Source organism: Macaca mulatta, chromosome X, assembly GCF_049350105.2.
Source record: "Macaca mulatta isolate MMU2019108-1 chromosome X, T2T-MMU8v2.0, whole genome shotgun sequence".
Classification (NCBI taxonomy): Eukaryota; Metazoa; Chordata; class Mammalia; order Primates; family Cercopithecidae; genus Macaca; species Macaca mulatta.
This window is the reverse complement of record NC_133426.1, coordinates 129,820,042-129,839,718: the sequence shown is the minus strand read 5'-3', so window position 1 is coordinate 129,839,718 and position 19,677 is coordinate 129,820,042. Positions and strand designations below refer to the sequence as shown.

Here is a 19,677-nt window from a genome sequence, read left to right as displayed (position 1 = left end):
AGGCCTCTGGAGTTGTGCCCAGATAAACACAAGAGCCTTGCATAAAGTTCAACAAATGAGAAAGAAAAATTGTCCATTATGGTATAAATAAAATATTGGATCTTTAACTTTTCCATTAGGATTAACTTTAGAACAAACGTCTCCCCTTCTTCCACCATCAGACATTTAATGTAAAAAGGGGAAAAATGTGATTCCTGTTAAAGTGCCTATTGGGGGCAAAATATTTTGTGGGGTAGAATTTTCCTTAGCCAGGTGCCTACTACATTCTGTAACTTTGTTAAGCCAGCTTTGTCTGCAGCTGGGCATTACATGGCTTATGTCACATCACAGGCTAAGTACTTTAAGGGATTTAACTGAAGGATAAATATTTAAAAACATTTTAAAATAATTCTATTACATCAATGGAAAATAATGTTTATTGAACCATGATTAACAACACCAAGATATTTTCAAAAGGTTAAACATTTATCAAGAGGAAATTGATAAAGGAAATAATAGAGTTGAAGTAAAGTTAAATACTATGAAGTAAAAAAAGAAGTGAATCTATACTTATTTGAGTTTTAAAAAACAAACAAATAATGGCAAGAGAATACTGTGTTATATGATTCCATGTATAAACTGTTTTGGGTGTTTATGCATATAAATGTATAAATAATTATTTGAATGCATCTTAATAAAATATTAATATCAATTTTCACAAAACAGAAATCCAGCATCCTAGTTATTTTCTAATACTTTTAAAGGTCTGCAGGCAGAGAGAACTTTGGAATTACTTTTTCTTCCAGTTCCACCTTTTAACATGAATCTGTATCAGGTTAAATTTCCAAAACCTAGTGGAGAATGATCATTTCGGTGCAGCTTTCCAAATCATTGTAGCATTTCTCTGGGCAACAACAATAAAGCCGTCCACTTGTGTTTTTGGCATATGTGCTTCTACCTCTGGTTGAGATATATGGTTATATCCCAAGAGCTTTCCTTAGAGCTGCTGTCTAAGGAAATCAGTTTTCAAATCAAGAGAGTTAATAGTAATATTCCAGATGTCTCTTCTAGCAGCATACATTTTGCTCCCTGCCTTTCCTGATGGAAGAGGTCCCTCTGTTCCACTGATTATGGGATTGTAAGATGACAGCTAGGGAAAGCTCAGAAAATGAGAGAAACAAATGAATCACTTAAAAATACCATCATTTTAATGGCAGCCTTACTCAGGACAAGTAAAAATGTCTGCAGGGCAATTAGAAAAGAATTTTATTTTATTTCTTCCTATCTCTTAGTAGAAGGACTAGAGGGCTGGCCCCAGGCTGTCTTATGTTATTACAATTTGGTCCCCGTAGTATTAGTATAGAGTGAGCTTGGGAAGAAATGAGTTCATATTATGTTTGTAAATGTTGCGTGTGATCTTGTTTCATCCTCTGAAGTTCATAAGGCAGGCTATCAGAGATGCGCAATGTGTGTGTGTGTGTGTGTTACTATTTTTTTTTGTTTGTTGTTTTTGAGATGGACTCTCACTCTGTCACCAGGCTGTAGTGCTGTGGCACGATCTCGGCTCACTGCAACCTCTGATTCCCTGGTTCAAGCGATTCTCCTGCCTCAGCCTCCCGAGTAGCTGGAATTATAGGCATGCACCACCACACCCAGCTAATTTTTGTATTTTTAGTAGAGATGGGGTTTCACCATGTTGGCCAGGCTGGTCTCAATCTCCTGACCTCGTGATCCGCCAGCCTCGGCCTCCCAAAGTGCTGGGACTACAGGCGTGAGCCACTACACCCAGCCAGAAGTTAGTTTTTAAAACTGCCTTTATGACTTGACGTCACTGAAGATTGAAGGGGAAGTGACACGACTGTGGCAGTCAAGTCCCTGAATAAAGGATGATGTGCTCTTGCTGGCTGGCATCTTTGCCCCATTGGATTTAAATGGCTTGGAGACCAATTGGCCGCCGGCCCCACAACCCTGTATTGTACGAATATCAAGGGTAGCCTTTGTTGGGTCTAGATAACATTTTCAGTATAAGCAGGTTAAAGAAGTTGATTTTTTAATGCTGCTTTTATAGTTCCACTTTTAGATAATCAACATTTGTGTGCTACCCTGAAGAACCACCTCACCAAGTCCTTAATGATGCCACCAGTGACCATTTGGGGAAACAGAAAAAGTGGCATGCCAGAACTAGAAAATGATTTGTACTTCCTTATGCTTAGAAATATCCAGTTCCCTGTCTAATCAGATTTTCAAAACAACTCAATTTCCATACAAATTACTCATTGGCTAGGAATTGATAAGCATTAGAAACCACAAACCAATCAGAATGTGGCAATAGCTTTGCTCAGAATTAAATGTTGATTCAAATCAGCTCTGGTAATATGACGCCCTTTAATGAAATCATCATTGAATGATTTAGTAGATGCTTTCCTAGTTTTTGAGAAAGACACAAAATAAGTGGGAGATGGGATCTGGGCATGGGGGCAATGAATATTTGGTCACACTTTCTGCCTCTGTGCTAATAAATCTCTTCATCTTTTCAGAGAGCCTCCTTTTGCCTGCAATATGGATGAATGGCCTTTGAAAGTCTAATGGGGATTGATGCCATTTATTGATTACCATTTAAAGCACAACTTTCTAATCTCTAATTGTTTTTGAAAGAAAAATGCTTTCCAGTGGAACAAGTATCTCTTATCTGAGGGTCCAAGTCTGGTGTCTTGATGTCCTAAGTGGTTTATTACTTCATATAGAAACTTCTGGTGTCTTGATATCCAAAGTGGTTAATTACTTCATATAGAAACTTCTGGTGTCTTGATAGCCTAAGTGGTTAATTACCTCATATAGAAACTTCATGCCTATTGGGATGGTGATCATAAGCTCTGTTGAAGGTTGATATCAAACCAGATTTCCATGGAACTGATTATGTGTTGACTACTCATCAGATGGAAATCCCTGGCTTCTAGCCCTGATAAATGTGATTTCATGGGGGCAGGAAATTGTTTCTAAATAAGCTTATGGGACTGCCATAGTTGTGAGGGTCAAGGCCAGATTAGTTCCAGAGGGTCTTCATGTCATTTTGATGCTCCCAACATTGGACCCTTCTTCCCAGTTGGGGATTATGATCTACTCAGTAAACAGGTGGTAGAGGTGAGATATGGATATTTTGAATCAATGAGAATTCTTGAAAGGGTCCCAGGACTAATACATTCTCTTTCAGGGAGTGAAAACAGTTTGTGGTTAATTGCTATAATGTCAAGAAACACACTCTTCCTGGTTTACTGTGAAGTAATTGGACAAATCTCATGACAATACATGTAGAAATTATTTCTTATTGATTATTTTAAAAAGCAGGTTTAGAACCACCATCTGTTTACTCTGGGCCTTTGAGGAAAAATCAGCAATTATATCTGTCATCGAATAACTTGATTATTGGTTGAAGAGAGTGACTAACTACTCCACCTACTACCCAAATGGCTTCTGGATCATTGCTACAACTAGTTACTGTGGTTACAGTAGCAGGCAGTAGTAATATTATAGAATGTGTCCATTTTCTAATCCAAATCAGCATGTTTTTCTTGTTGGGGTAACTGAAAAAACATTTTAGTTCTTAAAAACTCTACTAGTATTCTTCCTTAATAGTCCTGTTACCACAGAACAAAGATCTTGATGGTTTATGTAAAAGTGGTTTGTCCCTCGTATTATCCTTCTGTTATTTCCTCCTTTCATCTTTCCTCTTGACAGACTTTACATAGCTTTATTAACTTTTGCTAGTGAAAAATTTACTGTTTCCCCAATAAGATTTTGCTTATGAGGAGCAGAGGGAATAAGTCTACCCAAGACATTAAAACAATTATCAGCTGTCCTGAAAATGAAATTATCACCATATACACAAATACTTGATACAATTGTAATACATCTCAATAGACAACCAACATTTAAAAGAGAATATATAATTTCTTATAGTCCATTACTCCTCAGAGTCTTACAGTCAATTGCCTAACTTCTGTGAACCTCTGAGACATAAAAACACTGCTTTTGTAAAAGCTAGAAAGCAGAATAAATATTGTTTAGTTAAATCCCCTCATTATTCAAGTGAGGGGCCTGAAGCTGGTAGAAGTTAAATGGCTTGCCCAAGGACAAACAATCACTTTGTGTCAGGGTTGGGATTCAAACCTGGTAGTCCAAACTCAGTGCCCTCGACATGCAACTTGTTATGTCTTACTCAAGTCTTGGTTCTAAACGACAATGAAGTAGATCACCAACCAAGCAGCCCAGTATTTAAGATGCTCTCCTTTGATAACATTCCCACTCCTTCCCAACTCTCACAAAGGCAAGTAGTCCTTTGTGAGAAGATGATAAAATAAAAATCAGCAGGTTCAATTAACTGCAAAGCACTTACTCTGAAAAATTCTTTTGTTGAACCAGAGTCCAGGGTCCCATATGCAATTTCAGTCTGTTTAGCTAAGTCTTCAGCACTCTCTATAGGAGAAACCATCCTCTCCACAGTCAGGAAAGCAGCGAGATTGGCAGTATAGGAAGAAATTATGATCAGGGTGAAGAACCACCAAACCCCTCCAACAATGCGCCCGGAGAGTGATCTATAAAACAAAACAAAAACAAATCCAGACCCAGAGGGGCCAGATCTAAGTTTAAGAAATCCTTGTCTTTATTTCTGGAAAGAGGAGTGGCTTAAGTATAGCTGATGAAGGAGGGAAATAGATGATGTAAGGGAATTAAAACATTAAACAAAGGTCACATGTTAACAACAATACCCCATGTCATGATGGCATATTATGATGGTGCATGCATAATACTCATCAGGCCTATACATGTTTCAAAGCAGGATTTTCTTTTTAAAAAATGAGGTGGGGTCTCTCTATGTTGCCCAGACTGGACTTGAACTCCTGGGCTCTAGCTATCTTCCAGCTTCAGCCTCCTGAATAGCTGGGACTGCAAGTGTACTCCCAGCAGGATTTTTCCTTTTAATTACAGGAAAGAATATATATATATATATATATATATTTTTTTTTTTTTTTTTACCATCTCCTGCTTCCATAGGTAATAATTTAACTTACTGAGTTCTCTTCCTGTGAACTTTGCTGGGCACACCTGTAGAAGCAAGTGGTTTTCAGCCTGGGCTGCACATTAAAATCACCTAGAATCTTAAAAAAAAACTCATGCCCAGGCCCACCAATTAAATCAGAACTTGGGAGGTAGGACGCAGACATTTAGATTTTTAAAAGCTCACCACGTGATTACAAAGCACAACCAAGGTTGAAAACCACTGCTATAAGGTAATGTCATGAGAGAAACATAGTCGAAAACCTCTTCTCACTTGAAGATAAATGGGTAGGTGCTGGAAAATGAGCACTATTCACTTTGAGTTTAATAAATTTAACAAAGACATTGCCATTTTGTGGAGTTGATCACCCAAGAGGCAAGGAGCTAGACGATAATATTTATTATCATCTTCATATAAATAGCTGTTGGGGTCCAGGAGATTAGAAACTTTCTCCTTTGACAACTAAGCCTTAACCACACAAGGCAGACTCCAAGTGAAGTAGGAAACTACCTGTATAGTCGGACTAGAGGCATTAAAAGGCTTGCTTCCTCCACACCCCTCTCCACCCCTACGCAGAGAAAATGAAAACAAAATCATCTTCCTGGTCTGATGGAGAAATTCTGTTGGAATCACCCTCTGTGTTGTTTTCAGGAGGCTTGGTCAAAACGTAACACATTACTTCAACAGCACCCACTGTTTATTCAGTTAGTAGGGAACGGGAAAGTAAGTTTTAATAAGGTGAAATTTTTGTTCTTAAATGTTACTGTGCATCAACGTTACCTGAGGTGTTTGTTAAAATGCAGATTCAGAATAGCTGAATGCCCAAGAATCTGCACTTCTTAAGCATCACAGGTGATTCTGCTGCAAGTGGTCTGCAGACCAAACCGAGAAACATTGTTCTTCTACATCAGTGATTCTCAGTTCTGCCTGCATATCAATATCATCTAGGGAGCTTCAGTCAAAACATGTCTAAACAAAAAGACAAAAATCCTTGCCTAGGCTTCATCCAAGATCAATTAAATCCTAACCCTGGGGGTTGGGACTAAGCAGCAGCAGTTTATAACACTCTCGAGGTGCAGACAGCGTTGCAAGTTTGGTCCTACATCATGAGTGTTCCTCAGAGACAGGGACCATAGGAAGTTATTGGACAGTGTGAGGGAATTGAATGCTCAGTGATGGGTAATGGCTTGTATTCAGGAAACTTCATCTCTTTCACAGTGTTGCTGAAGGCTGGCTCTGTCTGCAGAAATGAAAATCTGCTCCCTAGGTTTTATAAAACATTGCCACATCATCCTTAGGATAATTCTGCTGTGTGGCAGAGCTCCATCCTAGTTATGCTATGTTCTCCCATGCCCAGAAAAGCTCACAGGAAGAGAACCCACTCTGTCATAAAGTCAAGAATAGGCGTAGGAGCCTGGCATATCTCTAGGCTCTGTGGGAAGAGGGTAGTTCTGGGCTGAGAGCCGGCAAATCAAGCTCTTCTCTGTCTGTACCAGCATTTCACCACTTTGAAGCAAATTTAAATTCCTGTGTCCCAAGATAACCTTTCTCTGGCCTCTGGAAAACTCAGTTGTTTTAGATGCTACACTCTGATTGAATAATTTTGGCAGGTATTTTGATAAATATTTATTATTGGTTAACTATAACAAACTGACTTGATGTTTTTAAAATCTGCAGTTCCTGTTGGTCCCTGGATTCCTAAGACAACCCTTATTTATTTCCTGAGCATGATCACTTTTAGCTTTTTGAATTTGAAAATCTGCTTTGCAGCAGATTTTTCTAACAGTTACACTATCTCAGGATTTCATCTGGGAACATTTCTCTTTTAACCAGAAGTAAAAACATCTGGATGAATCACAGAAGAATGTGTCACACTTCTGAATGTTAAAAGTATACAGAGTGTTTTGATTATGCATTTATACCTTTCAGAGTCTTTCTTCATTGTTGCTACATACATTTAATTTATTCTGAACTGATCTGACTCTAGAAATAATTTTGCTATATAAAAGATTAACACTCCAAAGAAACATCCATAGTAATAGAGGAACAAAAATGATAACAATTATAGCTAATACTTACTGAGCACTTCTTGGGGGCCAGACTCTGTTCTAATTGCTTTACCTGTGCCAACTATTTTAATTCTCTATCCCTATGGTTAGGTACTATTTTAAAGATAAGCAAACAGAGGTATTTTACAGATAAAGAAACTGAGGCACAGAGAGGAGGAATAGAAAATAAAACATTTAAACTTATACACTAGGAAAGAAATACCCACATTTTTGTAATATAAAATACCTGTATTTTGTATAAGAAAATCCAAAGTGGTGTGTAAGTTATAGAAGGTACAAATTTTCTACAAATGCTGAGAAATATAGTAGCATGAAAACCAAACATATTTGTATAATTATTGTTTATTATCTGTTGTTCATTTGGGACAGAACTGTGACTGTCATTTTTATTTGGAATGATGAGGTTTTGCCAGACCAAGGAGAAAACTGACTTTGGAGTAATTCCAGAATCATAGTTTGCTATGGAAAGAGGTATATTTTGCTGTTGTGAATACTAATGGTAGTTCATACATTGTCTACTTGACAATGTGGAGAAAAATACAGTAATTTATGGAAATTACACTGTGCCATTGTATTGAGGCTAATGGACTGTGGCTGTGTCAGTCTGATCTAAAATCAAGCCTGCACATCATAATCTGGTTATTTTGGCCACTTTAGTACTGATTCAGATCATCATGTGGTTGATCTGAATGACTCAGCTGTTGGTTGTTGACATGACTGAAAATAAACCTAAATGCAAAATGGTCATTTTCGTGGCCTCTTGTCTACATGGTTATTGACTTTGGCAATTTTGTGGTTAATATCATGATATACCTATGAGCGTGGAGAATTTGGGTGATTACCCACATAGAAATGGCATAACAGTATCTGCATACCTCAGCAGAGATAGAAAAGGAGCTTCAGTGGAATCAGTATAGAATGCACAAGCTTGCATTCAACATTCTCCCCTCAAAACAGTAGTAGCTTAGACAAAAGATTTGATGGGATTTCCACCACTTTATTCCCTTGTTTAGCATAAGTGCCTCAATCCTTTCACTGAGAAAAAGTGCAGAGGAACCTACAGGGAAGAAGCTCCATAGGCATTTTTACATTTACCTTTTCTCATTAGGGAAACTATAGCCACTTAAACCCACATTTCACATGGAGGCTATATAAAAAGTGACTTATGGGTCAATTCCATCACATTTTATAAAGGATCTATTAAAATAAGACAAGACTTTATAGTTGAGTTAAAAAGACCTGTCATTTTCCAGTATCTTTCCCTCCATTAATGCAGCTACAAAATGTTTAACATTCATTTCAAATGGTTTTGTTGCACAAGACAGATTTCAAGGTTAGCATAATGAAATGGCTGTAAAATGCTGCACATTTAGTGTTTATAAAAGTGCATTATAAGAAGCGTATCATACCTTTTCAGGAAATGTAAGAGGAGGCGTGAAGTTAATGAAAGTAAATTAGCAACAAGAGGAAAACAGACATATAAAAGCACTGCAAAATACGTACATCAAATAATATACAATGCTCTTGTTATCTGCAATAATAAAGAACTAGAGTTTCTGAGTTAATAATAAAATGTATTTTATGACCTCTGAAATGATAATAAAAGTGAGCTATGTGCTATAACCTTTATCTTGTAAGTAAATTTTATAATCTTCACTTTACTAGCTTTACAAGATGGAGAGCTGGGACTGAAAACTGCTTCTCTTTTGTACAAACTCTTTATCATTCCTCTTTTTCTCTTCTTTCTTCCAAAGTATGCATCATTTCTACACTCCATTTAATGCCATGTCTGTGACAGATTTTTTAAAATGTGCAGAATCAATCTTTGGTTCTTATAGTCTTCTCTGATGGGAATAAGTAACCATGTCCCAAAGACTGAAAACTACAGCTTTTAGCCAGAAAAGCCATGAAATGGTTGTAATAAAAATTCTGCTATTACCTCATTAATTTATTATCACATCACTACTACTTTGAAGTGAATGTGCAGTAAGATAAAGACAGTGGTCATACATCAGCAGAGGAAATGGTATGCTTAAAACATAGCCCAAATTACTATTGTCTTTGATCTCATTTATTTTATATCCTTCATGTCTTTTATTATTCTGCACATACTTCACATTTTAAAGGAGGATCTACGTGTCAACTAATCTGGACAGATCCCCTGCCCTCTTCAACAAAGTACTTGATATCTTGAAAACTTAACAGGAGAGTAACACCTTTGGAAACATCTGTACACAGTTATCAGGTTCAAGTTCATCTGTTCTTTCCATTTTCTCTGTAATAATTCCCCCAACTCTCATGTCTTCAATTTGTCTAGCCCTCAGATGTCCCTGCAGCTGCACAGAAAGTCAGCAGGGGGAGCATTTGTCTGGAAGGACTTGGACTCTGGACTGCTTAGTGGTTCTATCCAAGTTTTACAAAGGAAATAAATTTCGTATTAAAAATAAAGTTACAACCTTCAGCCAATACCAGTAAGACATAGTAGAATAATACAATAAAAATATTTGCAAGAGGGGTAATCTTTAACAAAAGCAAGTTCAAGAAGGAATGTTGCTGGTTATTTCTCATCAGAGGTCAGCTCTTTGATACTAACTGGTATTTCAACTGTATTCCCAAGGAGTTTTAGGAACTAAAATGGAAATGTTATATTAGTTGTTAGTATTTGTGAAACTAGCATGATTATGTGCAGCCAATTTAATAATGACAATAGCTATCATTTATTGAGAACTTACATGCCTGGCACTGTGCTTTTTATTTTACAGATGAAGAACTGAGGCTTAGCAAGATTTAGTGATTTGCCCCAGGTTACACAACTGCTAAGCAGATTGTGAATCTAGTGAGGCTAACTCCAGTGCTCATGTGCTTAACCACTATGCTTCTTCCACTGCCTGTCTTCTCCTTCCCCACTGAGGGGGAAAAAGGTTGAATTGAATCTCCTCGCACCTTCCACCGACTCCTCCTAATAAATCAGTTTGTATGTGGATAAAGCCTCAGCTTATTATATTGATTACCTTCTCTAGAGTTAGCTCAGCCTCCGGCTTCATGTAGAACAAACTTATTCCCTGTGAACAATTATGGTAGTTCAAACCTAATATTGACATAGACTCTTTTTTTTTTTTGAGACGGAGTCTCGCTGTGTCGCCCAGGCTGGAGTGCAGTGGCCGGATCTCAGCTCACTGCAAGCTCTGCCTCCCGGGTTTTTACGCCATTCTCCTGCCTCAGCCTCCCGAGTAGCCGGGACTACAGGCGCCCGCCACCTCGCCCGGCTAGTTTTTTGTATTTTTTTGTAGAGACGGGGTTTCACCGTGTTAGCCAGGATGGTCTCGATCTCCTGACCTCGTGATCCGCCCGTCTCGGCCTCCCAAAGTGCTGGGATTACAGGCTTGAGCCACCGCGCCCGGCCGACATAGACTCTTTAAGCTTCTAGGTAGCTGTCAATAATTTGGTGGAAATGTAATGATGCCATCAATTTTTCTCATGATGTCTTGTTTCTGATTTCCCAGTCTTTTACTTTGAGCATACACACACTCGATAATATTTTAAATGCTCACTGCCTACTTTCATTGAAAACCAGAAAAAAGGTAGAATTTCTTTAGAGGTTGAGAGAATGGAAAACAGCTCTTGTGCCTGAGCATGAGGAGAGGAATGGAACAAACAGTGTAACTTCAGGTTGGTAGTGGGAGGCAGTATAGTGGAAATAATCATACTGTTGCCTCTGAAAACCTCCATGACCTTGGATTTCATCACATCATCCTTTGGGTGGTGTTCTCTTGTCTGTGATGTGGGAAAAAGCAGCATGAAGTGGAAGGAGCATGAGTTTTGGAATTGGAGCTTGGTTTGTACTCAGGCTCTGCCATTAGTTGTGTGACTGGGCAAATTATTTAATCTGACTATCACCTTCTTCAACTTAAAAATAAGTATAATGCCCACTCTGCAGTGGTGTTTTGAGGATTAAAATCCACGTGATAATGCAGGTAAAGTGCCTACACACAGTGGAAGCTGAGGGAAGGTGGTTGTTTTTCCTCTGCCCCCAGTAGATGGAAGCAGTTGGACTAATTTATGTCTGACATTTCCTCCTGCTCTAATACTTAAATTCTGCTTTAAAATGTGGTATCATAATTTCTTGAATTGCTTCAGTTTTGAGAAAAGTCAGAGTGTATAATGCATGCTCACATTCTGGGCTTTCTGAAGAGTTTGTGTTCCAACCATGGCCATTAAACAGAAATAAAGTATACTGCTGGTGTTTGCAGTCAAGGCAACCACAAATCTTACAGTAACAACTATGTTATTATCAGAAATTTCTAAATCTGTTAATAGTTCTAGAAACACATCACAGTGATTGCTGTTATACAATTGAGCACAAACATACAATGAGTAGAGCTCTCAAGATAAGGAGGAACATGTTTCCTCTTCACTAGTATATATAAGAAATATGCTAAGAAGTATAACATTTTATTAAAAGGCTTAAAGGTATAATTTATTTTGAAGGACACACAAAAGACAGTATTGGAGGAGGGATCACCCATATGGTGGAAAACATAGAGCTCATAAAGGCAATAATTTATTACTTAAAAGTATAGTAAGAATAATACTTGTTACTCTAGGCTAGTGTTCTGTAGGTTGTGTGCCCTATTTCTGGGCTGAATTGTAACCAGAATTTTAAAAAAATGACACAATAGAAAATATCAGAGTGCATTGCACATTGTAAGGGTAAAGTATGGTGAGCTTTTGGTTATATACATATGTGTATACTGAGTTGTGATGGAAAATTTACTTCTTACTGTGGGTCATGGCAAAACATTTTGAAAGCCATTGCTCTTTATGACAGTGTCTAGTGTAGTATAATAAAACATATACTTTGAAAAAAAGCACTTGATGTATCTCAGTGCCAAGGAAGAGCCACAGCTTAAATTCTACTATAAGACATTAACAAACCTGTTCAACTTGTCATTTTCAGGCCATAATCTTTAAGTTATTACTTAATGAATCAATATACATAAGTACTTCTAAAAATGAGAAGAGACTTTTTGAGTATGCAGAGTAGTATGCAGCACTCCAATGGGGATACCACAAACTTAGTTCTAAAAATTCACTTACAGCAACCAATAAGATCTTTAGCCTTAATGACTCTTTAGTATTGTCTCAACATAGATTACCAGCCATGTTAAAAATCATTCAATTATAGGATCATTCAGAAACCATAATCTCTTGAAGTGAACATTTCAAAAAATAAAGAAACTAGCAAAACAAACTCCCAGATAATACAAAAAATGACACACATTCTAAGCACAAAAGGAACAGGGAGTGAAATAATTTGGAGAATGTAATCAAGCAGATTGAGAAAAGCCAAAAAATGTGTGACTTCGATAAATGAGGCATACCCCATACAGACTCTTTTAAAAAGCTGCCAAATATGGTTACCAATTAGTTATGCTGCAAAGCTTCTTTTTAAATGTTTTATGCTCCAAGTGGATAATCTCAAAATGAAGTATGCTGTAAAAACATGGTAGGAATCTTCTGAGTGTTTATATTTCACATGAAAATCCCTAATATGTTTGTATAATTGACTCTGGTCAGTATTTGGATTAATATTCAAGTTTACCAAAACCTACAACTTTTTTGTCTCAAAATATAAAGATGTTACATTCACTTACAATGTATTATGATTAAGAATTCACCGCCATATTTGTTTAGGTTTAGACTAAGTTTGTGAGGCTCAGGACATTCATGTTCAATATTTTGCTTTTCTTAGATAAAACTTGCATACCATAAAATTCACCAATACAAGTGTATGATCAGTGATTTTAGTAAACATAGTTGTGCAACTATCATCACAATCCAATTTTAGAGCATTTTTATCACCCTTAAAAGTTCCTTCATGCTCATTTGCAGTTAATCCTTGCAGGCCTAGGACTAGGATAAGGCAAGTGAAGCAACCCCCCCACATGCAAAGTTTAAAGGGGCATAAAAATCTCATTAATCAAGATGAACAGAATTTTAGTCCAATATTTAAAAAATTAATGCATAATATCAAAATTTTAAATAAAGCTTGGATGTGATCCCTGTACTTGCTTTACTCAGGCTCGATTGCCTCACCCTAATACTGGCCCTGATTATACCCTCTCTGCTCCCTTCAAGCCCCTGGCAACCACTAACATACTTTCTGTCTCTGTAGACTACCTATTCTGGACAAATAGAATCATACAATGTGAGATATTCAATAAATGGGATTCAAATGGCATGATATGTGGCCTTTTGCATCTGGCTTATTTCAGTTAGCATAACTTTTTTTTTTTTTTTTGAGACAGAGTTTTGCTCTTGTTGCCCAGGCTGGAGTGCAATGGTGCAACCTTGGCTCACTGCAACCTCCGCCTCCCAGGTTCATGTGATTCTCCTGCCTCTGCCTCTCAAGTAGCTGGGATTACAGGTGCCCACCACCATGCCCAGCTAATTTTTTGCATTTTTAGTAGATACAGGGTTTCACCATGTTGGCCAGGCTGGTCTTGAACTCCTGACCTCAGGTGATCCACCTGCCTTGGCCTCCCAAAGTGCTGGGATAACAGGCATGAATCACCATGCCCGGCCCAGCATAACATTTTTAAGGTTCATCCATGTTGTAGATGTGTCAGTAGTCTGTTCTTTTTAATTGGTGAATAGTATTCCACTATATAGATATATCATATTTTGTTTATTTATTCACAAGTTGATGGACATTTGGGTTGTTTCTACTTTTTTAATATCATAAAGTTACTGTGAACATTTGTGTGTAATTTTTTGTGTGAATATGTTTTCCTTTCTCTTAGGTAAATAGCTAAGAATAGAATTGCTATGTTATATTTTAAGTATATATCTTACTTGATAAGAAACTGCCAAACTATTTTCCAATGTGGCTGTAGTATTTTGCATTCCCACTACTAGTAGATGAAAGTTCCAGTTGTTCTACATTGTCATCAGCACTTGGTATTGCCTATCTTTTTGATTGCAGCCATTCTAGAGGATGTATGGAAGCATCTCATTGTGGTTTTAATTTGCACTTCCCTCATGGCTAACAATGTTGAGTATCTTTTGTTGTGCTTATTAGCCATTTGTATATCTTCTTTGGGGAAATGTCCATTCAAATCTTTTGTTCATTAAAAAAATTGGATTGTCTTCTTTTTATTGAGTTGTAAGAGGTGTCATATATTCTGGATATAAGTCCTTTATCAGACATATGATTTACTAATGTTTTCTCCCAGTTGGTTTTTTTTTCATTTTCTTAATATGTCTTTTTAAATGCAAGGTTTTGAATTTTGATGAAGTCCAGTTTATCAAATTTTTAATGGATTGTGCTTTTTGTGTCTTATCTAAGAGTACTTTGTCTAATCCAAAGTGAAACAGATATTCTCCTATGTTTTCTTTGAGAAGTTTTATAGTTTTAACTAGAAAACTTGGATGGGATACTACAATGGATAATTGTAGGCAGTCTGAGAGCAAAACGAAAAAGGGAGGGCATTGAAAGGAGAAGGTTGGAGGGATTTAAAGAAGAGTTCTATGTTCTTTTAAATTTTGTCTGGATCCAATCTCTTGACAAATGAGAAAACACTTTAGTACAATTAATTAGGAAACCATGTCTGTTTGATCTGATGAAGATTTAGTATTTGCTTTATCTGAGTAATATTAATATTAGTGGCAATGTTGCCTTTATCCAGAGTTCAAATGTTTGTTTTAATGTATATACAATACCATAGAAATGCAAAAAAGACATTCAAAGCAACACCAATGACACACTCACTTCATGGACGTAAGCAAACACAATGGCTGGATGATAATTTGTCATTTGATGGAATGTTAAATGAAAAAAATTTGGAGTTGAGATGGATGAATACCATATGCACATGAATGGAGTATGGCCATAAAATGCAATGAGGCATTGAGTATGCCACAAAAACAAACCTTGGAGAAATATCACATCCTTGCTGCATAAAGGCACCCAAGGAAAACCAAAGACTGTTAAATATTCCAAATTCATTTGGAGGATCAGGAGGACTTTGTGGGTCACGAGGTTCTTCATTGTTGTCTTCCAAGTGCCATTCATAAGGACTGAATCTGCTGACTAGGAAAAGAACTACGCTGACTCCAATGTAAGCAAAGACAATGCACATCCAGATTTCATAAGCCAGGGGATCCAGAAATGAGAATACGCCTGGTTTTGATTTCTGAGGCTTCTTTATCATGATGGAGATGCCCAGGCTCATGAATGGTTTTGAAAAATCTATGACTTCTTCACGGACCAATGTTATAGTGAGTGGAGCAACAGCTATATCAGCTCTCTGAAAAAAAAAAAAAGAAAACATATATGACTTTTAGAGACAGTCTTTTAATCAGTTATTTGTTACTTAATATACTTCTTTGGTGAAAATGTCAAGTTCTAAATCTTTACAAACAATTGAATTGTCAATGCTTAGGTTAGAAAAGTGGTAGTGTTCAATGGGTTCTAAAGTGCTTTAACTTGATCGTAAATTAAAGAAAGGATGCTGGCCTTTTGTCCTCTGAGACACAATGGCTTAGAGCAACCGACTCTGCTTTCTTTTCCTAATAGTGTGTTTTTGCTACCTTATAATACAACTTGTACTGCCTTGTGACATATCACTGTTTATCTCTTGTTTTCTTATTTTAATTTTCATGTTCTTATGTCTTATCTCCCTCACTTGACTGAAAATTCTTGTGGAGCAGGCATAATACCATATACTTCTTATATCTGCTTCACTCTACACCATGAGGTGCAACACAGGGCCACAGCAGTTTAATTCTCAGGTGTTTGCTATCTTATATTATTCTTGAATTTTTTTTGAGAGTATATCTATTAGAACAGGTTTTTTGAAGGCAGAGACTCAGTCTTCTATTTTTGTATGTATCACTGCAACAGATTCTAAACTAAAGAAACTGTAGATTCCTAAAACATGAGTTGTTGATTATTGTATATGACATATGCGAACATGAAAGAATTTTGCCTGGGCAATAACAAGGGTAAAGCAGTTGTCAGAACACATATTAATTTATACAGTAAGCTATATTTTCTAGTGATAATATCAGTGTAGCACTCACATGTATTGAATCAATAAAATAAATGTCAGTAGTGCACTGCACAATTAACTCAGGCAAAGGCAGGCAACGTTTTTATATTAATCCCTTGAAAATAGGCACTAGGATTTTCTACATTTATTTCTTTTGTTTTTTTGCAATTGTTCCTTTCCAATGGTAGTAAGTCTTAGCCTGAAGCCAGGCCTTAAAATGCACACAAAGAAAAATCCTTCTGACTAAGGAAAGGCTTTTGGATGGTATATCATATATGAAGTGAAAACACCAGTTTTGATCATTTTTTTCTATGTTCAGAACAGCTATGCCTCAATACCCCTACCAAAGGGGAGAGGTAGGGAAGTCTGATATAGAGTATATTTTCAAAGAAATGAAATTTTACTCCTTTGAATTACATATGATAAACCAGTTGAGAAATACTCCTTAATTGGTTTAAGGGGAAATGCAGATGACGAACAGCTAGCTAACATTTATTGAGTGCTTATTCTATGTGAGGCACTTTGCTAAGCACATTATACTTACTATATCATTTAATTCTCACAGTAACCTTGATGTTGGTACAATCACCATTCCTGTGTTAGAGATGGAGAAACTAAAGCACAGAGAGGCTGGGATTAGAACCCTGGTCTTCAGATTCCAGAACCCAGTTGCTTAATGAACATAATGTTCTAACTTCATAGATACTTGCAGGTTTCTACTATACACTACTTTTATCTGCAATTATCAACCTTAGCCAACCCCTCTTAGGTTCATTCCAATGCAAATTTGAGTCTTTATTCTGTGCCAAGCACTATTCTAGGTGCTAGGAATGAAGCAGTGAACAAGACAGACAAAACAGACAAAAATACTTACCTGCATGGAGGGCATCCTACATCCTTTACATCTTAGTGGAAGTTGCAGAAAGCATGGGTTTATTGAAGCCAACTGCCTACTGATCAAATCTTCCTTGGAGGCTCAACCATTTCAAACTCATCATTTCTAAAATTAAACCCATCTATCCCCCCAAAAGTAGATTCTCCTCTGTGTCTGTGAATGATGCTTATTTCAAACTTTTCCCAGTTCCTAATCCTTATCAGTCCTATCCTTTCTGCAGATGATCTTGCCTCTTTCTTTACTGAGAAGATAGAAGCCATTTGACATAAGCTCTATCATCTCAGTGCCCCCCCTACACTTTGTCAACATATTGCAGCATCTTTATACATTTCTTCTGTGTGTTTCCATCTCACAGAAAGTGACACTTTCTAAGATTTGATCAACTTATTCCATGCATTCTATATTTCTCTGTTGCTTCTTAAAACCCAGCTCTATCTACTGTCTCTTTTACATCTTTAATTTTTCCCTTCTCCATTAATCTATCCCAGTGGTTCTTAAAGTATGGGCCCTAGATTAGCAGCAAAAGAGTCACCTGGGAACTTGTTAGAAATGCCAGTTCAACAGACACATGAAAAAATGCTCATCATCACTGGTCATCAGAGAAATGCAAATCAAAACCACAATGAGATGCCATCTCTTGCCAGTTAGAATGGCGATTATTAAAAAGTCAGGAAACAACAGATGCTGGAGAGGATGTGGAGAAATAGGTACGCTTTTACACTGTTGGTGGCAGTGTAAATTAGTTCAACCATTGTGGAAGACAGTGTGGCGATTCCTCAAGGATCTAGAACTAGAAATACCATTTGACCCAGCGATTCCATTACTGGGTATATACCCGAAGGGTTATAAATCACGCTACTATAAAGACACAATGCACCCGTATGTTTATCGTGGCACTGTTCACGGTAGCAAAGACTTGAAACCAACCCAAATGTCCATCAATGATAGACTAGATTAAGAAAATGTGGCACATATACACTGTGGAACACTATGCAGCCATAAAAAAGGATGAGTTCATGTTCTTTGCAGGGAGATGGTTGAAGCTGGAAACCATCATTCTGAGCAAACTATTACAAGGACGGAAAACCAAATACCACATGTTCTCACTCATAGGTGGGAGTTGAACAATGAGAACACATGGCCACAGGTGGGGGAACACCACACCCTGGGGCTTGTAAGGGGGTGGGGGGCTGGGGGAGGGATAGCATTGGGAAAAATACCTAACATAAATGACGAGTTGATGGGTGCAGCAAATCAACATGGCACATGCATACCTATGTAACAGACCTGCACATTGTGCAAATGTACCCTAGATCTTAAAGTATAATTAAAAAAAGAAATGCCAGTTCTTGGGCTCCACCCCAGAGGTATGGGATGAGAAATTGTGGAGGGATGAGACTCATGTGGCCTTCCAGTTTGTTGTAATGCTTGCTATAATTTGAAAATCATTGATCTATTTTATTCACTTAAAAGCATTTTCAGGTAATCCTGTTTACTAACAAACAAAAATGAAACAGAAAACACTCCTCCCACCTTTTGATCCTGCTGCCTTCTTAACCACATTACATCTCTCCCTAACACCACCAGTATTATTGAAAAAATACAGCTTTACTGTCTTGATATCAACACCACTTTCTCCTTATACCCCTGAGACTTAATTTCCAGCCCCTCCAAATTACTGAAATTGTTTCTTGAACTATATACTTGACTACTAAATCCAAAGATCTTCCTTCAGACATTAACTGCTTGTGCGATGCCATTGGCCTTTTGCAGTATGTACCCTCTTTCCTTAGTTCTCTGTTATGAAAGACTCCAGATTCTCCTCCTACCTCCCTGAATGTTCCTTCTCTGACTTTCCTTCCTAGTTCTGCTCTCTCAATCAAGGTGCACCTCTGTACCCCAAGAGACTATTCAGAGTGCCTGTCTTAGGAGATAATCAATGAAGGTTTGTTCTTTAAGGTTCTGTCCTTCACTTTCATCCCTCAGTATTGTTACCTATGGTTTCAACTCTCATCTCATTGTGGCTAACTTCTTAATTTCCAATTCCATGTTACTAACTAGAAGGGAGCCAAAGACAAATTTTCATCTATTTTACCCTTTTGCCTGAAGCTAGACCTGGTCATAGTAAAAAAGGTTACTGAGGAGAATGAGTTGGCCAGAAAGCTAGCAGAGTTTTTTTTTTTTTTTTTTTTTTTTGGCAGAGAGAGTCTGAATCAGTTACAAAGAGTCTTGTCATGCCAAAAGAATTCACAGATAAAGCCACTTCCTCTCTTTGCCAACATGTCTGCCTCCTGCTCAGAGCATGCAAATACCCCTCTAGTATCATTTCTCACTTGATTTCATTTGAATTTAATTACTTAATTTAACCAGTATTTTTCATCTTTTAAGTCTAAAAGATAGTTCTAGGAGAAATTGTTACTTGTTTGTTTTAGAAAAAAGAAATAAGAAGGCATTCACCTAAGAAAATTATTTTGGAATGAATTTAAGGAATTTGGGCTCTTTTCTAGCAGGTACAGAAAGGAGTTTGAGAATCTTGACCCCTTTAAAAAAACTCTAACTCGGTAATTGAAGCACCTACTACATGATAAGCACCACTAAATACTAACAAGACATGGCTAGATGGAT

The 19,677-nt window shown here is 37.2% G+C and overlaps 1 protein-coding gene across 2 annotated transcripts in view; it reads right to left on the bottom strand.

Annotated features, from left to right (window-relative positions):
* Positions 1-19,677, bottom strand: part of GRIA3 (glutamate ionotropic receptor AMPA type subunit 3) — a 319,023-nt gene that overhangs the window by 60,272 nt on the left and 239,074 nt on the right. For both annotated transcript variants that reach the window (XM_015128131.3, XM_015128129.3), the window contains exons 11-12: positions 15,037-15,413; positions 4,373-4,571 (exon numbers count right to left, since the gene is read on the bottom strand). In XM_015128131.3, coding sequence (XP_014983617.1) covers positions 4,373-4,571; positions 15,037-15,413 — 576 coding nt within the window. The remainder of the gene's footprint in view (positions 1-4,372; positions 4,572-15,036; positions 15,414-19,677) is intronic.